The sequence below is a fragment of the Pleurodeles waltl genome, chromosome 4_1 (genome assembly GCF_031143425.1).
Source record: "Pleurodeles waltl isolate 20211129_DDA chromosome 4_1, aPleWal1.hap1.20221129, whole genome shotgun sequence".
NCBI classification, from domain to species: domain Eukaryota; kingdom Metazoa; phylum Chordata; class Amphibia; order Caudata; family Salamandridae; genus Pleurodeles; species Pleurodeles waltl.
In genome coordinates, this window is record NC_090442.1 from 856506155 (window position 1) to 856528925 (window position 22771).

The following is a 22771-nucleotide window of genomic DNA, read 5'->3' on the forward strand; positions in this document are numbered from 1 at the left end:
AAACAGGGTAACTAGTACTTTTAGTTTATGTTTATAAGTCAAAGTTGGCTGAATACAGATGTTTTGAATATTAAGGGCAATCCTTTGTTTATAGATTACTGAACTTAGAGAAAGAGAAATTACACACAAGTGAACGAATGATACGAGGGTAAGAGGATAACCTAGACCTATTATATAGTTTGTAGCGATCATGTGAGGTTCTTTATACAGGATGACACTTATATATCCATAGAAATGCTGTTTGTATTTAAAATATAGAGAACGAATATCAGAACTTGGAGAGATGATTCAAGTGAATAGGTAATTTCAACTCTCTACTTTATGAAGTAGCACATAGAGGTGTTCTGGTTAACGGATTTCCCACTGGTTGTGCATGATTTACGGACATTTAACACTGGATTTTGGGAGGAATAAGGGATATTTTGTGAATTTAAATGATTAGATATAAAGACATTACAATGCCAAAACAGTTAGAATCACTTCAATATTATATTGTTGATAAATTTGACGACACAAATAGGTGTTTCCCACCTATTAGAGCACGTGGTGTGGTACTATAATTTTCATAAAGTTAATTTAATTTAACTTGACTCATTTAATTTAATCTAATCTGAATTTTAATTTTACAAAGAAATTATTATAATAATTGGTTAGTCATTAGAATTATGCATTATTAATAGCTGTGTCATGCCCTGAAGAAGTCATTGGGGAGATTTGTACCCTGACGAAACACGTGTTGGCTTAAGAGCAATGAATCTCATTAAAGATGGATGCTGCCAGGAAACACTAGAGACGGATGATGCTATGAAACATTAAGGAAGATTTGGAATACACTTTTGGATAATGGACATTTATATTTAACATTTGACTATATTTGCTTTTGGATTTGAGTGCATCCGTGTTGCATAATAGTTAAGGATTACCTTTTGGTTTTCCTAGCAGGTTGATTAGGGGATCTACCTAGGATAGCACCATCCTTTGTAGTTACTTGTAACACTATATAGTGAGCGCTTTTCCTTCTAATATTCCCCTGGATCGTGTCGGCTAGCACTTTGCAGATGAGTCTGAGGACAATATGAATTTCTCACAGTGCCTGTCAGTGTGTCATAAAGGTGTTCAGACCTCATGCAGATGGAATCTAGGCTATTAAAAGGCCTGCCCTCGCTACCCATCCTAAGCCTGGTTTGTTGATGTTAGGTATGGGCTTATGCTAGCCTGCACTCGTGGGCCTCATTGCTCTGAGGAGGAAATGGACTAGAGCGGACAATATAGTTGAGACTATCTCTACTCTGGTGGCCTTATTTTTCCAAGTACCTTAAAACTAATGTCCATTAATACTGTCCACTACTGCCATCCAGCCGTACCACCCCACAGTATACTTTTTAGTTGGGTATACCAGGTTGCTTGTTTGGAAAACTCAACCTCAAAGCTACACCCCTGATCATGAACTTGGTTTTGGCCATCTAAGCCCCAGAAGTACAGTTTTGCAAAAAACGAAAGCTTAAATAGTATCAGCTCTGAGCCAATGCTTACTGGTGCCACTGCGCTGCAGTGGCTGAACTCTAAACATCTACTTAGAAAAACACTGCATCCGTAGGTGAAGAGTTAGTGTAAAGGTGTGTCTAACCAAAAAATAAGAACTTTAAAACTCAGTTATAAAAAATTAGGCATGTTAAAGACAACAAAGTTCAATATTGAAGAGAGGTCTTTACTGACTAATACCATGAAACTAGTTTAACTTATCAGTAATTTCTTCTTCTCTCGAGGTAATCATGCTTAATTACAATAGTCTAATTCTGTAAAGTGACTTCCCTTACTGGTTTTCCTATTTTTACTTACTCACTCTTCCGTGACTCTAAGATTCAGAGGATAAATGAAAACAAACTTACAATTCACTCTCATTTTAAAGCCAAGAAGTGTTCTGTTGTTTTTTTCAACTATATTTCTCTTCCAGTTGTCTTTTTCAACTTCTAGGGATACATCCTGTCGCTTTTTACCACTACGTTTCTTAAACTATCACTGCAGTTTTCTCTATACTCCAGATTAAAGATTTCCTCTTTCCCTGATACCTGAGCATAGGGAGCAAGACTCAGCCTTGCAGGACAGTATGTGAATCACTTTTGTTTTTTTTTACTTCCCAAAAACGTCATCTTTCAAAAGTCTCTTATAAACTATATTTTACCTTATTCCTTCCCTTACCCTCACCTGATAGATTCCCGTCACCACATTTTCCTTTCTATCACTTGACAGAAAATAGGAGTAAGGGTTAGCCTGGCAGGAGAGCATGTGCAACCCCATGTTGCCTCGACATGAGGTTTTACATAGTAGCCGGGGATTAGTGAGTGGGGCTATATGATACTCCTTTTGTTTGATTGGACCTTGGTAGATAAGTAATTCCTGTCATTACTATGTTGGAAATTTGGATTAGTTGAGCTGAAATTCAAGAGAGGATTTCATTTTTATATATACATAGCAAGCCCAATTACTTTTTGTACAAGCTTTCACTTTTCTGTAATGAACGCGGCACTGGAATCTCAGGGGATTCCTCCTGAAATTCACCCAGTAATGAAGTGCGGAGTAGCAGTTGCAGTCCATGCTACCACTGCTTATCGGTGTTGTCAATTGTAAGAAGCTGTCTCTGTAAATACTATATCAAAGTATAGTGTGCACAGAGTCCAGTGTATCCCCAGAGGTTTTACAGAGGCAAAAGTAGATAATACTAATGCTCTTTTTGTGGTAGTGTGGTCGAGCAGTTAGGCTTATTAGAAGGTAGTGCTAAGCATTTGTTGTACACACACAGTCAAGACAGTTTTCAGGTAAGTAATACTCTTCAATATCACAAGTAGACACTGCGTACTAGACCTATGGTCCCAGTCTTCAGGGGTTAAGGTGTCCAAATAAGTTTAGGAAGACATCAAGGGTGCACCACCAGCAACCCTGGACCAGCCAAGTGCAGAGGTCAAATTTGGTGTTGGGCGCCCAATGGAATCCTATAGAGACTGGGGGCACTCGGAAGTTAACGGTTTGCAGTTAAGTACGGCAGTTCTCAGGGCACAGGCCCTGGATGGCTTAAATCAGCACCGGGGAACCCAGGGGTCAGCACCATACAAACACAAACATTCAGCAGCACAGGTGCGGCCGGGTGCAGAGTGCAAACACAATGTCAGGAGCCCAATGCTTTTCAATGAGGAGCTCTGGGTTCACAAAGAAGCTGTAGGATTGGTCCAGGAGTTGAGGCTCCTCTGGATGTCGATGGACCATCGGCTGGCCAGGGGGCTGCGGGTGCTGGGGTACCTTTAGGTGTTGGGTATCTTCACCAGATCAGGTCGTGGTCAGGGGGGTCCTCTGGATTCAGACTGCAGGCTTTGTCGTGGTGGCCCGGAGGGGTCAAACCGGGGTGGACTCAAGGTCAGAATTGTCTAGGGACCCTCTCTGCTTAGGTGGGCTACCTTGACTCGGGCCGGAGGCGTAGGGTGCAGAGTGCGCAGGACTTGCGGATCTGGAGGGCTCTGGAGTACTTGCTGGAGGTTTCTTTGCGGACAGGACTGCTGTCCTCTGGAGATCTGTTCTTTAAGGCAGGCAGGCAGTCCTCTGAGGGTTGGTAGAGGTCGCTGGTCCTGCAGGACGAGTCGCCTTCTTGTAGCAGGAGTCTTGTAGCTGCAGACAGGCTGGTAGGGCTGCAGCCAAGTCAGTTGTCATCTGGAGTCTTCACTGCAGCTCTTCAGTCCTTCTTCTTTAGGTCGCCAGGAATCTGTAGAGCACGATTCGGTGGGGGCGCTAAATACTAGACCCTATTGGCTATCTTCCTCCAAAACAAGATGGAGGATTCTGCCAGAAGGGGTTCACCTCAGCTCTGGGGACCCTAGGGATGGTCCCAGATGGGGTGGACACTCCTGGTGTTTACTAATATTCCTGCCAGATCTGCTACCAAAAAGTGGGACCTGGTCTGTGGGGCAGGCATTGCCACTAGCTGGAGGCAGCAGAACAAAGTGCAGGAGCCTTTGAGGCTCACCGCCAAGTGTTGCTATTCCTGCAGGGGGGAGGTGTGATGCACCTCCACCCAGAGCAGGCTTTGTACCCGACTCCTGAGAGCACAAAGGCTCTCACTCCATGGTGTCAAAAACTTGTCTGGTGGTGTCAGGTTGCCACAAGCCCCGTCAGACACACACTAAAGAGTTGGGTGAATTTCAGGGGGGATCCCTAAGATGGCCTTTGGGTGCATTTTACAATAAATCCAACACTGGCATCATTGTGGGTTTACTGAGCTGAAAAGTTTGATACCAAAGTTCCCAGTCTTCAGTGAAGCCACCAAGGAGCTGCGGAGTTCATAATGACAACACCCCAGCCCATGTACTCAATATAGCTACACAGTACTTACAATGTCTAAGAATAGCCTTAGACAATGTAGGGGCATATTGCTCATGCAGCTATGCTCTCACCTGTGGTGTAGTGTACCCTGCCATAGTGCTGTAAGGCCTGCTAGAGGATCAACATATCTATGCCACAGGCAGTGGATTGTAGACATGGCACCCAATGAGGGATTTCATGTCAACTTTACCTTTTTCTCCCCACCAACACATACATTCTGCAACAGCAGTGTGCATGTGTTTGGTGAGGGGTCGCTTAGGATGGCACAATACATGCTGCATTCCTTAGGGACCCTCTCTGGCGACAGGGCCCTTGGTACCACTGGTGCCTTTTAGAAGGGACTTAGCTGTGTGCCAAATGTGGAAGCAATGGTACAGTTTAGGGAAAGAACACAGGTGCTGGGGCCTGGTTAGCAGGATCTCATCACACAGTCAGTCAAGTTAGCATCAGATATCAGTCAAAAAGTGTGGAGGGGGAGGGTAACCATACAAAACAGGACACTTTCCTACATCAATATCATGCAGCTCAGCCTCTCAGCTCAGAGCACTGTGTATGGTGCGCAGAACCCCTGAGTGTTTAGATCTTCATATCCCTCTGATGTAGGCCATAAAGGCTTCCTAGAGGGTATCCTGCATGGAGACTGGACCCTTCTTTAGTTCAAAGTATTCCACAAAAGAAGTGCAGAGCTTGGATTGGAATGCCTTGTCCAGAAGGACGTTACATGGAAAGCACTAGGGACGTTCTGTGCCCCACCCCTCATACAGCAATCTCAGGACCATCTGGATAGGAGAGTGGTCAGAGAGCATGCGTGGGAATTCGGTCAGATTGGACAGCCATGGGTTGACAGAAGCGGATAGCAACCAATAGGGACCATGTATTGTGAGGGGCAGAATAAAATGTGTAACCCAGTGTGGTAGCATTGGCTTAGCACCAAGCCTCCTTACGGATGTACGAGTCACAATAATCTCGAATGGCCTGCAGTAAATGTGGTTTCCTGCTAAGTGCTGTGGCCGATGTGTCAAGGAGGGGATCTAATATGAGGTAGCCGTCTAGTATGATATGGTCTGTGTATACGTAGTTCATGGAAGAATTCCGGGGAGTCCGTTTTCAGGCGTAGACGTTAAGAAGTAATACACTTTGGCCTGCCAAGGTGCCCCCAACTACTACAAATCTATCACTGTTGTCAGTGTAATGGGCAGCAGGGCAAAAGGAGACGGAACTGTGTATTAAGATGCACACCCCATGCAAGTAGGTGCTGTAATTTGAGAAGGAACAGTGCAGACCCCCGAAAGAGGCGAAGGTGTGGGAATGCCTGGGAAGGAGGTGAGTCTCTTGTAAGAATGCAATTTTCGTGCCATGACGGGTGAGAGACTGAAGTATCTGCTTGCCCTTGTGCGGGTTATTTATGCCTCTAATGTTCCAGGAGAGGAGGGCCTCAACCACTTCACCCTAGCGGTCATGCAGTGTTGCCATACAAGATCGCACTGGATAATGCAGTGTGGTGTTTCTCAGGGAGTGCAACCTTCCTATAAGGAAAATGAACATACATAAACAGAACTCCCAACAATAGACCCATCCCCTTGTCCCACACCCACTGCAGACACAGAGATGCCCAGCGAATCCCTAAACCCATAACCAACAACTAAAGAACAAATACCTCAACAGTCAGTGGAGCGGTGTACAACAAGGGGGGGTAAACAAAGCTGCAACATCTGAGCCCCATTTACAGATCAAGGGTGAAACAACAAGGACGGAGTATAGGTCATTTGCTTTAGGGGGAGGGAGGGCCAATCGGGTGGCTTATAGAAATAAAGCAGGATGCACAAGTTGTTGAGGCGGGACTAGGCCTCCAAATCTTTGTTCTTAATCGCCACCGTTTTCAGGAGACGCTTAGTGTCTTCGGACACTTACCAATTGTCAGGGACACATCTTCAAGGGTCAAGATGAGCTCCCTGGCTCCACCCAACCAGACATTTTGCCGGTCCAGGTGCTCTTCCATACGGTCAAGTCTGCTCATGAGGGTATCCAACCATGTGTCTATGGAGAGGAACCCCGAACGGAGCTCTGCTTTGATGGCAGCAGTTCCAGACAAGTGCTCCTTGTCTGCAGGGCCTGCTGCACCCACTTTCAAGTCGTCTGAGGACCTGGGCAATTCTGGCTCCTTGGTGCATTCAAAGAGGAGCTTGCGCTGCTTAGGGTGACAGTGCCCCATAGTGAGAGATTTCTTGGAAGCAGTCTGTTTCCTGTGCGGTCAGTGGGGTCCACACCAGTATAGCAGATGTGCCTCAGTGGTGGCAGAGGGTGTGGACTTCAGCAAGTACCGGGCAGGAGCTGGATGTGGGCCTAAGAAGCTGGGCAAGCAACTGCCAGGGGTCAGGCAGCAGGGTGTCGCTCCTCTCCTCTGGTCGCCCCTGCTACTGGGGAAGCAAGTGGAGAGGGGCAAAGCAGTTATCTCGAACGGGGCCAAAGCAATGGCACTTTCCGGTCAGGCTGCAAGTCCCCATGAGTCCCCTAAACACAGTAGCAGGGGTGCCCCTGCCCCCAGGGAGAAGAGGGCTGCTGGGTATCCGGAGCTGCACAGGGAGTCGAAGAGGTCTAAAAGGTGGCCAGGTGGGGACTGCAATGATGCATGTGACTGCCAAATGCCCGCACTGGTTCCGCAGTGGCAGCACATGGCAGTCACCAGAGATGCAAAATGCCTCTTGCACATCTGGTGAGTTGGGGTTTGCTGCTCCAAGTTGGAACCAATGCAGTCATGCGGGGTTTGCCAGGGAGCGCAGCTTGATATGAGCTTTCGGCTCTTAACAGCGGAGTTCATCAAGGCGGTGTGTCGACATGGGCCTGCTCATGTCGTTACGTGTTTTCAGCCCACCCAGGATGAAAACATCTTTGGAGCCTCAGCAGCCAATTCACAATCTCACTTAGGCACCACGGCTTCAATGAGAAGCAGTAGTGTATCCATTCCACATGCACGGGGGAGCAGCGAGGGGGGTGGTGGCACAAGTAGTGCAGCAGGGGTTCGGTAGCCCCAGGCCTCAGACTCGCCCACAGTCCATTGCTGTGGGCCTTCGAGGTGAGGGATAGGCCACCAGCCCCACGATTCAGCCCTCACACCCCCACAGCAGCCAAATGTCACTTGGCCGATCCGTTCCAGTCTATCCCCACCACGGCTCACAATTCAGATCTCTTTATGGCCATTGATGCGGGTTAAGGCCCGTTCCTGCATCGTTAGGGGATTGCAGTCACCAGAGCTGCACTACCGAGCGGCCATCTTGGTCTCTGGTGTGGCCATGCCCCCATGGCAGACTGACTTTTGAAAAGTGATTTCTGAATAAGACTGTAGAAGTGTAGCTTATGTGACTTTACCGCTAACTGAATGGATAAACAGTTGAACAGCTCCTTGGAGATTGAAGATGGAAGCTCCCTCGCTGTTTACAGACCTGACTGGATGTCGTGGCAGTCACACAATGGGTTTCCCACCATGAAAGCTGGCCGTGAGGGTTGTGCTGATGCTGTGGTCTACTGCTGTCATGAGTTACAAATGTTTTTATTAATTTCTTTCTTTCTACTCGGTTGGGAGGGGATTGACCCTCAAGAAAGCAGATCTTCAAAACACCTATGATTCTTGTGCGATGGTTGAAGTGGGTATGACTAAGTTGTATGTTGGGGAATATGTCCAGTTTACATCTCATACCTGGGGTGCATGATGAATGATGTCTTCCATGTGGCTAGTGAGTGGTATTTATGACCAGATGGTGTCATGGTGCTGGCAGCTGGATAGGCTATGTGGTTCCTCCTGGATACATTACCTGTATGGGCATGTATGGTGTGATCTGACAATGGTGAACATGTGGGGCTCAATAATTTTACCAAGAGACATAGTGCACTGTCCTCCCTCAGACATCAGGATGTGGGGATGCCCTTTGAACAATAAGCAAATCTTAAAGTTCTGGATCACGGGCAATTAGCTAAGAGATAGAGGGGACGTCTATACTCATTCTCCTCTTTCTCTGATAGTGTTGCTATTGGGTGAAAATTAGATTTCTGTTTGAGATGACAATGATCGCTCAAGATTCAGGAGGATGGCATATATCATGGTTTGTTTTAAATGCTGTGTGTGTCCGGCTGAAGAGTTATTATTTTCCAAAGTTGTATGTGGAGATGCCGATAGTGGGTTGTCCAATTAAATAGGCAGGCAATTTCAATTGTGTTCTGGTTAAAAGCAAATGATAGGCACCCTCCTAGGGATGGCTGTGAATATAGACTTAGAAAATAATTTTAAGATCTGCTAATGCAGTTAGATCTGGTTGATATTTGGTGAGTCCAGCACCAAGGAAAGATGGACTTCTACTTTTATTAATCAGTTTGTGGAACCTACAGTAGTTTGATTACTTTTTTGTAAGCTGTGTATTGCAGGATAGATGTTTTGAGCAGAGTTATGTGGACAATATTCTGTCAAATCCCTTCCTGACAAAATAGGCACTGTATTCCCACATGTAGGTTTAGAGCAGAGAACCCTCCAGGATAGATACTTTAGGGCACATTTTATGAAGAAACTAGTACAATTGTTTTTAGACTAAGCACAATAAAGCTACAGCAAGTGCTACTAAGAGGGATGTTATTAAGTGGTGGTGAGATGGTTGTGCACAATGGGTTTATACCGTGAATGTGTAGCTGGGTATGGATATTGGAAGTATGGAGGAAAACACTGCTAGTTCAGGGGGCTCAATGGAGCATTCCTCCGGGATGGACCATGTCATTAGAGAATAAAAACAAGCACTCCGGTGGTGATTAATGAATATTCTCCCACTACCTTCTCAGCCAATAGTTGTAAACTCACACGAAAAAGAGTTACACCCATAGGATAGAGCTGTCAAGGCTGCCATCGCAGAGAAGGAGATTAAATGGAAACACCATAATCTAGAGAGGAGTTGCATGGTACCTCACAAACCATGGAGAATAGGAAGACTCCCAAGCTAGATGGCTTGCCTGCAGAGTTTAACCAGTCCAGTGCACATGGGGCAGACTTTTAGACCGACTACTGGAAGCATGGGCATAGTCCTAGAACAGGGTCGGTTACATAGTTTAGTGCACAAGTCCACAATAGTAATAGTCACTAAGCCTGGCAGGAACTTATCTGACTATAAATTGAATAGAGCTTTGACCATTACTGAAACTGAAATTTTGCATGCTGAGAATAGAGATGTTTGATCTCGGTGCCATGGTCTGAGACATGACCAGTGTTATGCCACTGTATGTGGACAACACTCTAGTCTACTTAAGGAACCCTGGGAGGTTTGCCCTACCTCTGTTATGACTACTTGATGAATTCAAAGTGATTTCTAGTTTGAGAATCAACTGTTCTAAATCTTGCACAAGGAGACAATGGTACCTTGAACATGGTAACAGTAGTGAAACAATCTGTGACTTTCTGGTATTCTTTACCATTATCACTTGTGGACCGGTCGCCCTGTTGAAGACTGTGGTACTTCCTCGATGAGTGCATGTCTTCCAGGGAGAAAAGTTCCTATTTCCTAGTTTCCTATTTATCGAGATTGACCTTGAAGGATTCCTTTAAATGACCTGGTCTCCTCATCCAAGAATTGAATTACATAAACCTTAACTCCCATGTGGAGTCGGGGGACTTTTATGGCCAGACTTCAAATGTTACAGCACTTGGACCAACGGATTAATAACATCAAAGCAAAGAAAGCTTGCTGCATACTGGAAGCTATGATGGTGTCTCATTGGCGCCAGTTTTTTTTTATGCCCACTTCAGGAGATGGGGGGGTGGCGGGGGAGGGATGGGGGGGAAGAACTATTTTGTGATATCTTATTTAATATTATTGATGTCCATGGTATGGGAGAAGGCAATGAAAACCACTCAAAAGAGTGTTGTTTTCAGACACTGAAGTTCCATAGTTTGACAGGTTTAAGTATATGGATCAGAGATGGGTGATCTCAATAATGATGATGTGTTTCTGACATATGACTGGGTGAGAGAAAGATTCGGAGTCAACTGGTGCAATTTCAAGTGTATGACCCACTGGTTAAAGCTGCAGGACACAATGGAAGGGTTCCCTGGTTGGCCCCTGGGCCTAACACACTAAAGGACAACCATATGTTCCTTTGGGGTGGTAGGGCAGTCTTATCACCTTATAAAGCACTTTGCACAGAATAGGCAGAAACAATACTTTATTCAGGCCAAAGTGGCAAACAGCTGTATGGAAACAGCCACCGGAAAGTGAGGGCAATAACATCTTTAAATACAGCAAAACTGTAACAAGCAATGCTAGATTCCTGAACACACAAGCAAGGCTTCTAGAAGGGCAAATCTTTCCCTGTGATCCTATTTAAGATTTATCTGTGCTGAAACGATGGCTGTCTGAGAGGCAGTGCAAGTGGAATGGACTTTGTATATATAGTCTGTGTAATGGGGCAGAGATGTAATGCATCTACTTGAAGAAGTAGGAAGTGTAGTCAAATGCATGATGAAACACTTGGATTACATAAGAAACCTAAAAAAACATAAAATAGGATACACTTGCATTACATAAGAGGGCTAACAAACATAAAATAAGATATAAAGGATTTGTGCTGTCCCTTCTGTTAGCAACAAAGATGTGAAACCATTCCTTGACTACAACAAGGGGGTCCCTCATTTGAAGGTTTGTTACATGACCAGAGAGATTGGCTTTGGCTGAAGCGATGTTGTAAGGCCAGATAGGGCTTTTAGGACAGGCTGGAGGAAGATGATGCATATAGGTGGAAGGGAGAAGGACAGGTTATTTCAGTTCAGTGGTTAATGTTGAATGAGCCCACAACAGCATTCTATGTTGGAACTAGTCCTGTACAAGTGCTGAGCATGCAACCTATGACTAATAAATTGTAAAATGTTTGGATTTGTATTAACAGTGAGGTTGCAATCTGCTTTTTTTTTCCCAATGTTTGACTATTTGTTATGAAACCAACAAAAAATGTTTTTTTTTTTTTTTTTTAAATGCACCAGTGGCTCCTATGATTTGGGATAGGGTGCTAAGCCCTTTATATACAAACACAGTAAACGCTGGCTTAATACCAATATCTTGCAGCTGTTCAAATTGCAGATAGTTTACTAATGCAGGCATATTCTTGAGTTGGACAGTTACTTTAATTCTGCACTTTTGGATTCTGTTTGTAAATTGATTGGGAAGATTATTTTGAATAAATTTAGAATATATGAGAAGTGTTTCCATTTTGTGCGTGATGAGGACTGAGGTGCGGTTATAGTCTTATGTGAGGCAAGGCCTGGCCGTGTAACTAGTAAATGTATTTGAGAAATAGATGGACTAATTATAATAAGGGCCTACCGGCTTAGCTCCTTGAGCAGGGAGATGTTGTGTGCCTGTACACCAAAAAGGGAAGAAATCAGAGAAAGTTCAGTAATCCTTACAGTAATCCTTACAGAGAAAGCTGTAAACCTCCTGTTAGGTGATTGTCATTATGGAGATAAAGAGAGAAGCAGCAGCAGCCAGGAGCGGGAGAGGAAATAGGCCCAGGTGAGAGACTCTTCCAGCACACAGCTGTGCGCTTCATACAGCATCTTCGGAGTCCTAAGAACTGCTGGACTCTGCAAAGTATTGCGGTTATCTGGTGTCAAAAAGCCACAGAAGCAACAGATACTTTCGGAAGCCCTATAGGGGATGTGGCTATACATGTATTATTTTTCATATTACCATTATGAAAAACAGTTTAAGTGTCCTGAAATTCAAAACAATTTGTTGAGTGTGGGCATCGTCAAGAGGGAACAAGGTACAAGAGAATGATCAAAACAATACTAACATCTAAAAATTATTTTACCTGGTAAACACGGGGAGCTGAGACTGAATCACCTGGACTCGAACAACCACAAGGAGCAATGTGCTAAACATCAAAACAATTAGTTTCAGCAAAGTCAAAAGCATGGAATATGGAACACTTCCCTTTCCTCGGAGAATCTGCACAGCAGTGTGCCATAATATAGGCACTGTATACTGAAAAAGAGAGAATTGGGCACTGCGAATTAGCACTCCAATAAATATGACAGCAACTTCAGACAAAACAGAGGCTCAAATGATTGATTCAAGTACATGTTATTTGGGCACATTTTACGATTCATTGTAAACAGTCATTGCACAGTCATTTGTTTAGGCACGCTATTCACCTCAGTCTTAGGGACAATGTATAATGCTTACAGTAACACAGGTGAGGGTCTTTGACTGATAACTATAAAATATGGAAATATGAAGTTCCTAAAACGTAAAGCTGAGGTAGGCATTTAGGAGGAAGAGTAGTCCGGAATTGCAATTCTCCAAGTCCATTCTCTCTGTGACAGTCAGACACATTCGACACAAGATGTGAAATTGGTTATATTTTAAAGGATTTAGAATTATTCAGACTCATGTTACTAGCAGCCAGAAACAGTTGGGCTGGGGCTAGTGAGCCTCTTTCAATTTGGGCAGCAGCAAATAAAAACTACTCGAAGGGATTTTGGATGCTACATCAACTCATATTGAATAACATGGGTAGCAGACAGGCTGACTTCAAAAGTTGGTTTGTGGAAGTGAAGCTCTCCAATTGGCTGGCCACACCTTCAAAAAAAAAATGTTACTGCTATCATTAAAAGACGGTAGGACCAGCACCCTAGACAAGTAATTAAGGTACACACAGGGGTAATGTGAGTACATGCTACACCTCAGGCCCGTGAGGGGGCTACAAAGGGGGCCTTCTGAATAAATGTTTTGGGGGGTTTTGTTTTGATTGATTATGCATTGAAAATCATAGGCCTCATGTCTTGGCTTGTGGCCTCCACCGCAGGACCAGAAATGCACAGATCCTACCTTGGGGACACAAGGTTCATGGGCTGGGACCACAAACCCCAGGACGCTTTATGGGCCTATGCTGATTCTTCCTCAAGTCCTACAAATCAGAAACCAGTGCCGCTGACCCAACACACGTCCAAGGAGCTAGCTGCAGGTATGTGCTTTATGGCAATGAGGCTTGCTGCATTTTCTCAAACCCTCAAACCCTATAAAAGCGTACGTGAACTGGGGGGGGGGGGGGGAGGGGAGAAGGGGGATCAATAAAATAAGCAGGGCCTGGCCAAATAGGATTGGCAGCTTATGGCGAGTTTGTTGTAGGGCCCACGACTAGGCCCTCTAGCAAACCCTGTTGCGCTTGGTAGAATGCAGGTTGGAAAATTTTGGATGGGGTATATGATCAAGAAACCCAAATACTCACTGGGAAAAAAAAAAAAGATTGCAGTGAAGTTATTGTTAGGGTTGGTTAGAAAATCTAAAGGTAAGCTTAAAAAAGTAACAAATCCAGTATTTTTTTAATTATCTAATTATTTAAAATAGATGCTGAGCAGGCTTTCATCAGTTAACACTTTTGTATAACTTGACCGTATGAAATTCGCAAATCTTTTATGAAGACAGAAAATAACAAAAGAAAGAAATTCGTATGGATGAGGGAAGACTTTTCTCCTATTGTCCCTTTCAGCTTTGTGGTACTAGAGTTGGTATAATGGATCCAAGTGATCACATTGCTGTCGCAAGAGAAAAATGTTTTTTGTGGTGGCAATTTCAGGATACAGCAGAGTACTGCAGCATTCATTGCCTTCAGACTTCTTCTCAGACTAACTTTAGTGATTTAAAAAAAATAGATAACAATATATGTTGTTAGCTTTGAGTGTGAGATAGATAAAAAAAAAAAAGGGGTGGGGGTGGGGGCGGCTGTAGGGCCTGTCCTCCAGCGGAACCTTAGGCCCAGCATATATCATGAGTGAAAAACCCCACTTCACAAAGTCTCAGGCCGTGTGCGGTGCAAGTTGCTCACAGGGCCCATTTCCAACGTAACGCTGAAGGCCACGTGTCCAGCCCTCAATAGGCAGCTAACCACAGCTGTGCAGTGGCGTAACATTAGCCCCCACAGCCTTCGCGGTGCGCTGGTCTTCGACCTCTAGGGGGCTCCCTCAGTACAGCACACACTAACTTAGAGCGTTTGAAAAGCTCTAGCCTCTTGCTTGTGTTGCTTTTTTCAGACGTATCATTAGGGTTTTCCCTTTTATTTTAACAGTTTCTCATTTCATGTGGCACCAACATTTTCACTTATATAGCAGGGTTTTATTTATCTTGAGCATCTTGATGTTTCCGTTAATATTTTTTGAGGTGGATTGGCGTTGGGATTGATGGATCGGTGGATAAACAGCAGCACAGATGGATGAGTAGATGGTTAGACAGATGAATGGATGAATAGGGTGGATATGATGTAAAAGGTGCAAAATGGGAGGATGGCTGAATAGATGGTTGCATTGGTTTGGAGGATGGATAGGTCTTGATTAATGCATGTGCAGATAGACGAATGGATTGCTGGCTAGACAAATGGATGAACTTTCTTGGGTGCCTGCATGGATGAATGAACAGATGGACAGACAAATAGGTGGGTTTATGGGTGAGGTGATGATAGGGCAGGTACTTGGGCGGAAGGGTGAATGAATATATAACTAAATGGAAGGATCTTTGTGGGTGGATGTATTGATGGATGGAAATATAGATAGACGGATGAATTTTGTGCAAGGGTGGTGGGGGCCCCCGGCCGGAGAACTCCTGACTGGGTCCAGAGGGAGCCCCCCCCCCTTCATGTACTTTGCTGGGGGCCCCTCAAGTTTCGTTACGCCACTGCAGCTGTGCAGGGTAAAAGGACAGACAACAGACACTATGCATGGTGTACAGCAGTGCGCAGTAGGAGCTGACTGAAAGGCCTGTACTTCGGCAAGGCCCAGGGCTAACACTCTGCAGATGTCAACCCCAACTGGGCATAGCCTACGGCGGCCATGCGTGGCATGGTTTGGCCGCAGGACCTTCTTGGTGGTAGGTCCTGTGGACAGCCACTGACCTGCATGGCTGAAGACCTTGTGCAGCAAGAGATTACTGTCTGGGGAGGCTTACGCAGTGGGTGATGGCCGCCTATGGAATTCAAGCCCCCACTGCATAAACTACTATTTCACTTCATTCCACTGAATTTTGTGTGAAATAAAAGCATTCAAACATGCAATGTAATATGATAAGCACACATACATCTTCTGTTTTCAGAGCACTGAATAAAAGCCCGACATGTTGAAACATTCCATATACTTCACCACCAATAAGACACCTCTTTACCCATTTGCCCCTTATCCACCCTAGCTTGCACTTAAAAATATGAGTTGCCCTTTTTAGAAATGAGCGTACAACCAGAAATACACTACCAATCAAAAGCAGAGCCAGAGGCCTGCCACTGGCCATGAGCAATGGACAAACCATTTATGAGTTGACTAACAGAGCTTGCTCCTTTTAATTCTCGAGATTTTATCACACAAGCTTAAGGGCTTGAGTTGAGTTTGTGGTTAAAAAAACGGTATCTTAATCGTTTTCCAAAGCCCAGACCTGTCAACTCACAGGGTGCCACAGTGACACCTGATATTGGCTGCCCTCACACGGACCCCCAGGGAGAAGCCAATACCACAAGGTGGCAGAGAAAACGAGCTGAAAAAACACTCTAAGCAGTGGTTTTCAGCTCGTTTGTGGAGGCTTTTAACTGCTGATGTCCATTAATGGGTGTGAAAGCACCCCAGCAGCAGCCAGGTCTGAAAGCTGGATCGTTTGCGTTCGTTATAGACCTGTCCGAAGCACGACCTTAATTTCCCGTCAAGCACATGTAAGAGAGAACACCGCTTGTTCTCCACCTATATCGAAAACAGATATCAGATTTGAGAGGAATGCAGACAGTGGTAACAAAGACAATTGAAAGGGAACAGAGTTTCTCAAAGCCCTCCCCAACCTGCCCGCAAAAACCAGCCCAGAAAATCTGAAGATGCTATAAATATCCTTACCCCTTGTGCAATGAACACTTCATAGATGCAACATATTCCGACAACTGTAATTCCTTGCTCCTTACACAAGGTTGCCACAGCAACGAGTACAACTGCTACTGCAATTGGAGTCCAAACTAAAAAGAAAAAGAAATATGCAGTACACTTTAGTATTTTGTCATCGTCGATGTTGCAGTTATTTGCAATCGAAGGCAAAGAATGAAAAAGATGTCAGTGAAACGCTGCCGACACAATAACATACAAACTGGTAGTAGCTACGGACCTCTTTTGACACACAAACTGCCCACTTCTTGCATGCTCTTGTAATACGTAGATAAGTATAGTACACTGTTCCAGAAAGAGAATACAAGCAGGGCTAAGAAACGTAAGTAGATTTAGGAGAGCGCTCACACACCCATTAGGATGTCAAGTGTGAGGGCTCTCCTGAATCTACTGACGTTTCTTAGCCCTGCTTGTATTCTCTGTCTGGAACAGTGTACTATACTTATCTACCCATATGTTTCCTGGGAGACCGTACACTGGACCAATATTCTCCCAGTCCTTCTCTTTTTTGATATGCTCTTGTAATGCAACACAACATTGTTATGGTCTACAGCTTTAAATTGTGCATTAAGTGCTATTGTTTCGATTGTTTCCCTGGAATTTTTCAATTCTTTTTTTTTTTTTTTTACTTCTTCGCAATTTGTACTTTTAGTACCATTTTTTTTTTTTTTTTTTAAACATTTTATTTTACTCCAGGCCCTCTGCACTGCCTGCTCACCTAAAAAAAAATATATACACATGAACAAGTTATTAGAAAGAGGGAGGGTTAGAGTGGAATATCACAACAAAGCCATTTGGTGGAAAGATATTAATATGATAAAAGGTCCTGTTTAATCGTGCCACAAAATCTTATTACTTCCTAAACCAAATTTACCGAGTATATGCCACAACAACTCAGACACCTTGAGAGTGACAAAAAACAGGATAGTAATTACTGTTTTATAAGCTTTAACTACTAATAGCAAACTCATCTCATTTATTGAAGTATTCAGGGCATATGTTTTTTGTAGGAGTCTACATTCCTAATATGCATATTTCCTCCCACACTAACCCCTGTACAGTCGAAACATTAAAATAATGAATTTGGTGATTCACCAACCTATTCATATTGTCAAATAACTTGTTACTCTTAGAGGTCAGTCCCACCATCCTGAAACAAGCATTTGCAATGCAATAGGTCTCGCATTTTCTTGAGTTAAAGCTATTGGCATTGTAAATTCAGAATCGGACCTTACTTGCCACATAAATTGGTCAAAACTGTCTCATAATTTTGTCTTTCCCTGCAATGTTTTGGTGGTCACTGGTGGCTACTGAGATAAGAAATCACAAGCCTTTGAGAAGAGTCAAGACGACTGCAACACCTCGTGTTATATAAACGTCTGAACAGAAATTGGAAAATAAGGCTAGAAAAGTATTTTCTATTTTCTTTTTATTTTAACAGCATGAAAAGTCTTGCAAGCATTCTTGCCTCCCATTACAACAAGCAGAACAGCCTGAGAAGATTTATGGTCCCAGTAAAGGAGATAAGCAATGCCCTGTGTTGTATGTCCTGAGTGCTGTCAGGGAGGGGCCCTACAGAGAGAGAGACTCCCGATGCGATGTGAGGCTAAGCAAAATTCACATCATTGCGTCTAGGTTTAGCTACATTCTACCAGAAAAGGCATACTGTGGATTTTGTGAGCAGTGAGTTAAAACAACCGGGTGTTTCTTTTGTGAAATAAGCTTATTTTAGGAGGCAGAGGTAAACAAGGACAGCACTTGAATCAAGCCAATACAAATGCCAGCAACATGAAAGGAACGGAATGCTGCAATAAAAAGCAGGCAGCTACCAGCCTAAAACACCCACAGCGAAAGGGGAGCGCCAAAGATATAACAAAAATAGTCCGTCACAACAATGGATAAAGAAACCAAACTAGAATAATACAGTAGCTGGTCATTGCTCTGAAACAGGAAAAGGAGGGAGAAAAAGAGGCAGAACTGACCACTAGCGAGCAAGACTTTTTAAAGGACCCTGCAACCAACAAATTAAATCACTTTGAGCCATAAGAAGTATATTAAAAGTGCACACGAGGTTTACGCTCGACCTAAAAAGCTGCATAGTTCCTCTCCTGAAGACAGAAACAAACACCCCTAATTAAGAAAACTTCTGGTCTAGGTATAATTTATCATTTTTGGCAAAAGTACTTGAACACCAAGTGACAGAACAAATGCAGGCTTGTGTAGAAGATCACAGTATAGTAGATGCTCTTTAGTCAGACTTTAGTCTGTCCAAGGACAGAGATACAGGGCTGGGCTAGCGAAGGGGGAGAAAACCAGAGGAAAAATACCTATTTGGCAGAGACATACCTCAGAGGGGGGGGAAGAACAGACAGAGCTCCAAATAGGATTTTCTAATTAAGGAAGATGCCAATGTGAAGAGGGGCAACTCGTGGTTGAACTCTCCATTAAGATTGTAATAGAAATAAGAGGGAAGGAACTAGGACAGTTTAAAGTGTACAGCCTTTGGTGGTTGACTTGAATTTCGTGATTATGCAGAGAATTAGGGAGAAAACACCCTATTAAGAAAGTTGAAGACCTATTTACTGAAAATGCTCTTTGAATATAGGATGCACCTGAGAGAGGCGAGTCCTATTTTCAGGAGTCTTTCTAAAGGGAAGGAAGCTATTATTCGGTTGTAAAGGTTCCGATCGAAAAAAGAAAACAAAACTTAATGCCGGAGTCTCACCTATTTTTGCCTTTCTGTGACAATACAAAATCCTAGCAAGTTTACAGAAACAAATTTAACAAGAACTGCTTGTCAAATTTGAGAGAACATACACTACAGCAGGTCACTTCCAGTAGAGCTTGTGCAGACAGAAAAAGCAGACATCCACAGCATGAATGTATATCTAAGGCCTTGGCAAAAGGGTGCATGGATTTCACATCATTTCCCTAAAATGTGGCTAAAACGCCAAAGGATATTAGATGTAGTTGAGAAAAACTCAGTATGCAATTTCAAATGCTCTATCATTTTTTTCAAATGTGTGTAGCATCTCCCCTCAGTTCTGTATTCCACTTCCTTTCATTTTTCTGAGCTATTCTTCAAAGTAGATTCTCAGTCATAGAGAATGGCTGATTTAATCTACTTAGAAGAACACGGCAGAAAATGTGTCAAAATCTCAGGATATATATTTTTTAAATTAGTAGGTGATCCTGCTCTTTCAGCTTTCAGTTCATATCAGAGAGGGCGAGACCGGCTGGGGTCAGGGGCTCTATTAGGCTCCGCAACGGATTTCCTGTTTTACGTTGATGGTGAGCAACCCAATACATCGAGGAACAACCACTCACAGACATGCAGTTCACCCTGATGATGTGCCTTTCCAGATGCATGAAGCAAAGTAGGAGTGAAGGTACTGGTACCTTCCAGCCTGTAAACAGCAAGGTAAATATGTGATTGTGTCGATTGTGGTTCTTTTCCTTCCATGTACCTGGCTGACAACAGGAATGGATTGGATAGGGGCTGGAGATACGGTGCTAGGGAAACGCTGGAACAAAGGGCCCTGAAACCACTGCGAGAGTTCCGGGGCCACAGCTGAGGAACAGCGTGGGTGATTGGGAGATGCCTTGATGGGATACAATTTCTCCATGGAGCCGACGTGTGGCTGCAGTGAAGACGAGGAGGTACGTCCTTAAAAATGTGCCCAGAGCCCTGCCAATGGCCCTAGGTTGCCTGTGGATGAGCTCCTCACTGGAGGCGAGGACGAAGGCCTGCACTTTGCAGTGACCTGGTGGGTGCAGTCCTGAGGAGCACCAGTGGCTTTATTGGGCCTCGCATGGCAGAGAAGAAGAGAGGAAAATAGGACTTGTTTAACTTTAAGGCGTCAAAGCCCAAATGAGCCAGCCAGGCATTAGTTCTGAATCCTCAGATCCTGCGCAGTTGAGACTGAGTCAGCAGGCACTGCTTCATTCAATTAATGACCTACATATAGATCCAGGAGAGTGAATAACAGAGGTGGTGAATTCTATTAAAGCTGTGGAAGAAAAATTGGAGGTCAGAGTGCACTCAATGGAACGAAAGATAGGAAGAATGTAAGGAAAGTGTAAATGCTGGAGCAGCAGACAATGGCCAAGTGTAGGAGGGAAAGACTTTCAGTCTTTTAACGACACTGCAGTGAATGTCATGGTACAACTTCACAAACAATGTGAGATTCTTGATCATTTGGGAAGGGGAAAGTTTCAGGGGCTGTGGTTCTTGACAGACGTTCCAGCTTAGGTCTGTGGGGACAAAATGATTGAGATGCCAAACGAATTGCCTGCCATGCAACTTGAAAATATGGACAGGGCATAGCAGAAGCCCTGCAGACAGGCTCTAGTAGCCAGTCACAAAATGAAAGAGCTGTTGGCATGTTAGGGTGATGGTATCAGTGCTTCAAATCGAAAGGCGCAAGCACATCTGAATGAACGAGGTGCTGCTGGGAGGTTTCAGTGCTTGAATTTTCCCAAGACCGATCCCCTGCTACCCAAAGTCCATACTTGAAGTAAAGCAGGCTACGGTGCGAATGGACTCAAGGGCTTGGTGGGACTGCCAGTTAAATACACTAAAAGTCTAACACGCCAGGAAGAGATATGATTTCTTGCAGATCGAGTTCGCAAAGATCTTTCTGAACAGAATAGGCGATTATCATGAATAAGCTACCGGCAGGTTGTTTCTATCCTGGGGTGGCTCAGGAGTACAAGGTAGGGTGGGGCATCGCAACAGGAGGCTTGAGGGATACTACTTTGGAATTGATGCAGAGTCTGCCTTTTAAGCAATGTTGAAATGTAATATCATTTTGATTGTCTCCTGCCCTTTTCGCCTAAGAGGCTCTCCTATTTGCTGAGTTCAATACTGAGGGTTAGTTTTGGTGCGATGTTCACCAGCACCCTGATGCGCTTTACCACTACACTTCTATTGAAAAGTGGGCACTGTCTTTCTGGCAGGAGGTGGGATTGCTTGTGTTACACCCAACATATTGGAACGTAACATGCATATCAGCTTGGCATATACAAGTTGGCAGAAATAAAGAAAATATGCTAAATATGTAAAAAAAAAAAAAGGGGGAGAAACTAGAGAGCGGAATCAACTAACACTTCCGGTGCCTTAACCTAATACCTGCTAGTTTTAGGTGAAGTTTATCAGCCCTTTGGTTGCAAAATACTATTGCGACCAACAGCCCGCAAACAGCTTACCACTAGTTGGCTTTTTTGTCACTGGAATTTCCTATTCAGTGGCTTCCCTTGTCCCAGCGTGCTTCTAGCTGGGCAAATACCAAAAGGCCAGCCGCGAAGGTAAGCATGGTATGTAGAGCACTCAAACTCCAAGGTTTACTTCAGCTCCTTTACGGATGTGCTGCTGATCCCGGACATTTGTATAAAAAAATAATAGTAATTCAGCTGTCGCTGTGCAGCTACAATTCCTGAACGCTCGTCGTCTGTGAGAATCCGAATCATCACGCTGGTCTGTCCAGCCGGCGGGGCATGCATGGAACCATCTCAGTATGGCCTGCCCTGTGAACACAAACGACTCCCTGCAGTGCTAAGAGGGCCTGACCCAAAAAGAGAAGCGTCAAAAAAACGCCCAAAAATTATTTATATCCATGCCTACAGTCCCGTAGTTTCGCTGTTCCCTCTTCAGGGATGCTAACGAGGTAGAACCGATATTACAATATTTTATTACTCGAGTAAAGTTCTATCGTTTCAAGCAAAGGCTGTATCAGAGCGCAGCCAAGTGGCCTCGCTGAAATTAGCAACAGTAAGTGTCTCACTGAAACCCCATCACTGTTTGTTTTATTACTGAATTAAACAACCGTACAGAAGCCAAGCACATCTCCCTCCACGTGAAAAATAACCTATTCTATTGAACAACACAGCCCCGAAGGAAAACACACCTTGGCAGACTAACTAAACACAACCATCCTCAACAATATTGGACCCCCACCTTTATTTCCACATGGAGAGTAACAGCAATTTAGAAGAGAACGACCAATCACTGTTCCATTTTCCTTCCTGTTGAAACATTGTTGGCTAGGATAACTCCAGCCCAGTCTTTGCTTTCAGGTAAGCTTACTGGTCCAAATCTGCCCCAAACATTTTTGAGTTTGCTCACTGCCTTTGCCCCACTAACCCTTCTGTGAATAAATATACTGGCATCCTTGTCTGTTTTCATTCCTATGTAACATTTGTGAATGCTGAAAATTAACGTACACTGACGTGACATTGCAGCAACTCAGATTTTTTTTTTTAATTTGCTCCTTGTACCTAACAACTCCCTTACTACAGACAGAGCGAATGCCAAAGGATGCGATGACGCAAGAGGACCGGCATTGACAAAATGGTCTGCAAAAAAGGATAGTAAGGGCTAAGTCTCCAGGGGTACACTGGAAGCAGGAGCCCACACAACACTAGGTGCTCCATGCTGCAATCATTACAGTGGCGTTACCTAGTATACCAGTT

At 44.1% G+C, this 22771-nt stretch overlaps 1 protein-coding gene across 3 annotated transcripts in view; it reads right to left on the reverse strand.

Annotated features, from left to right (window-relative positions):
• Positions 1 to 22771, reverse strand: part of TMTC3 (transmembrane O-mannosyltransferase targeting cadherins 3) — a 504535-nt gene that overhangs the window by 340610 nt on the left and 141154 nt on the right. For 2 of the 3 annotated variants that reach the window (XM_069229615.1, XM_069229614.1), the window contains exons 5-6: positions 16259 to 16374; positions 12208 to 12380 (exon numbers count right to left, since the gene is read on the reverse strand). In XM_069229615.1, the coding sequence (XP_069085716.1) occupies positions 12208 to 12380; positions 16259 to 16374 (289 nt within the window). The remainder of the gene's footprint in view (positions 1 to 12207; positions 12381 to 16258; positions 16375 to 22771) is intronic. The other variant, XM_069229616.1, reaches the window with a different exon arrangement.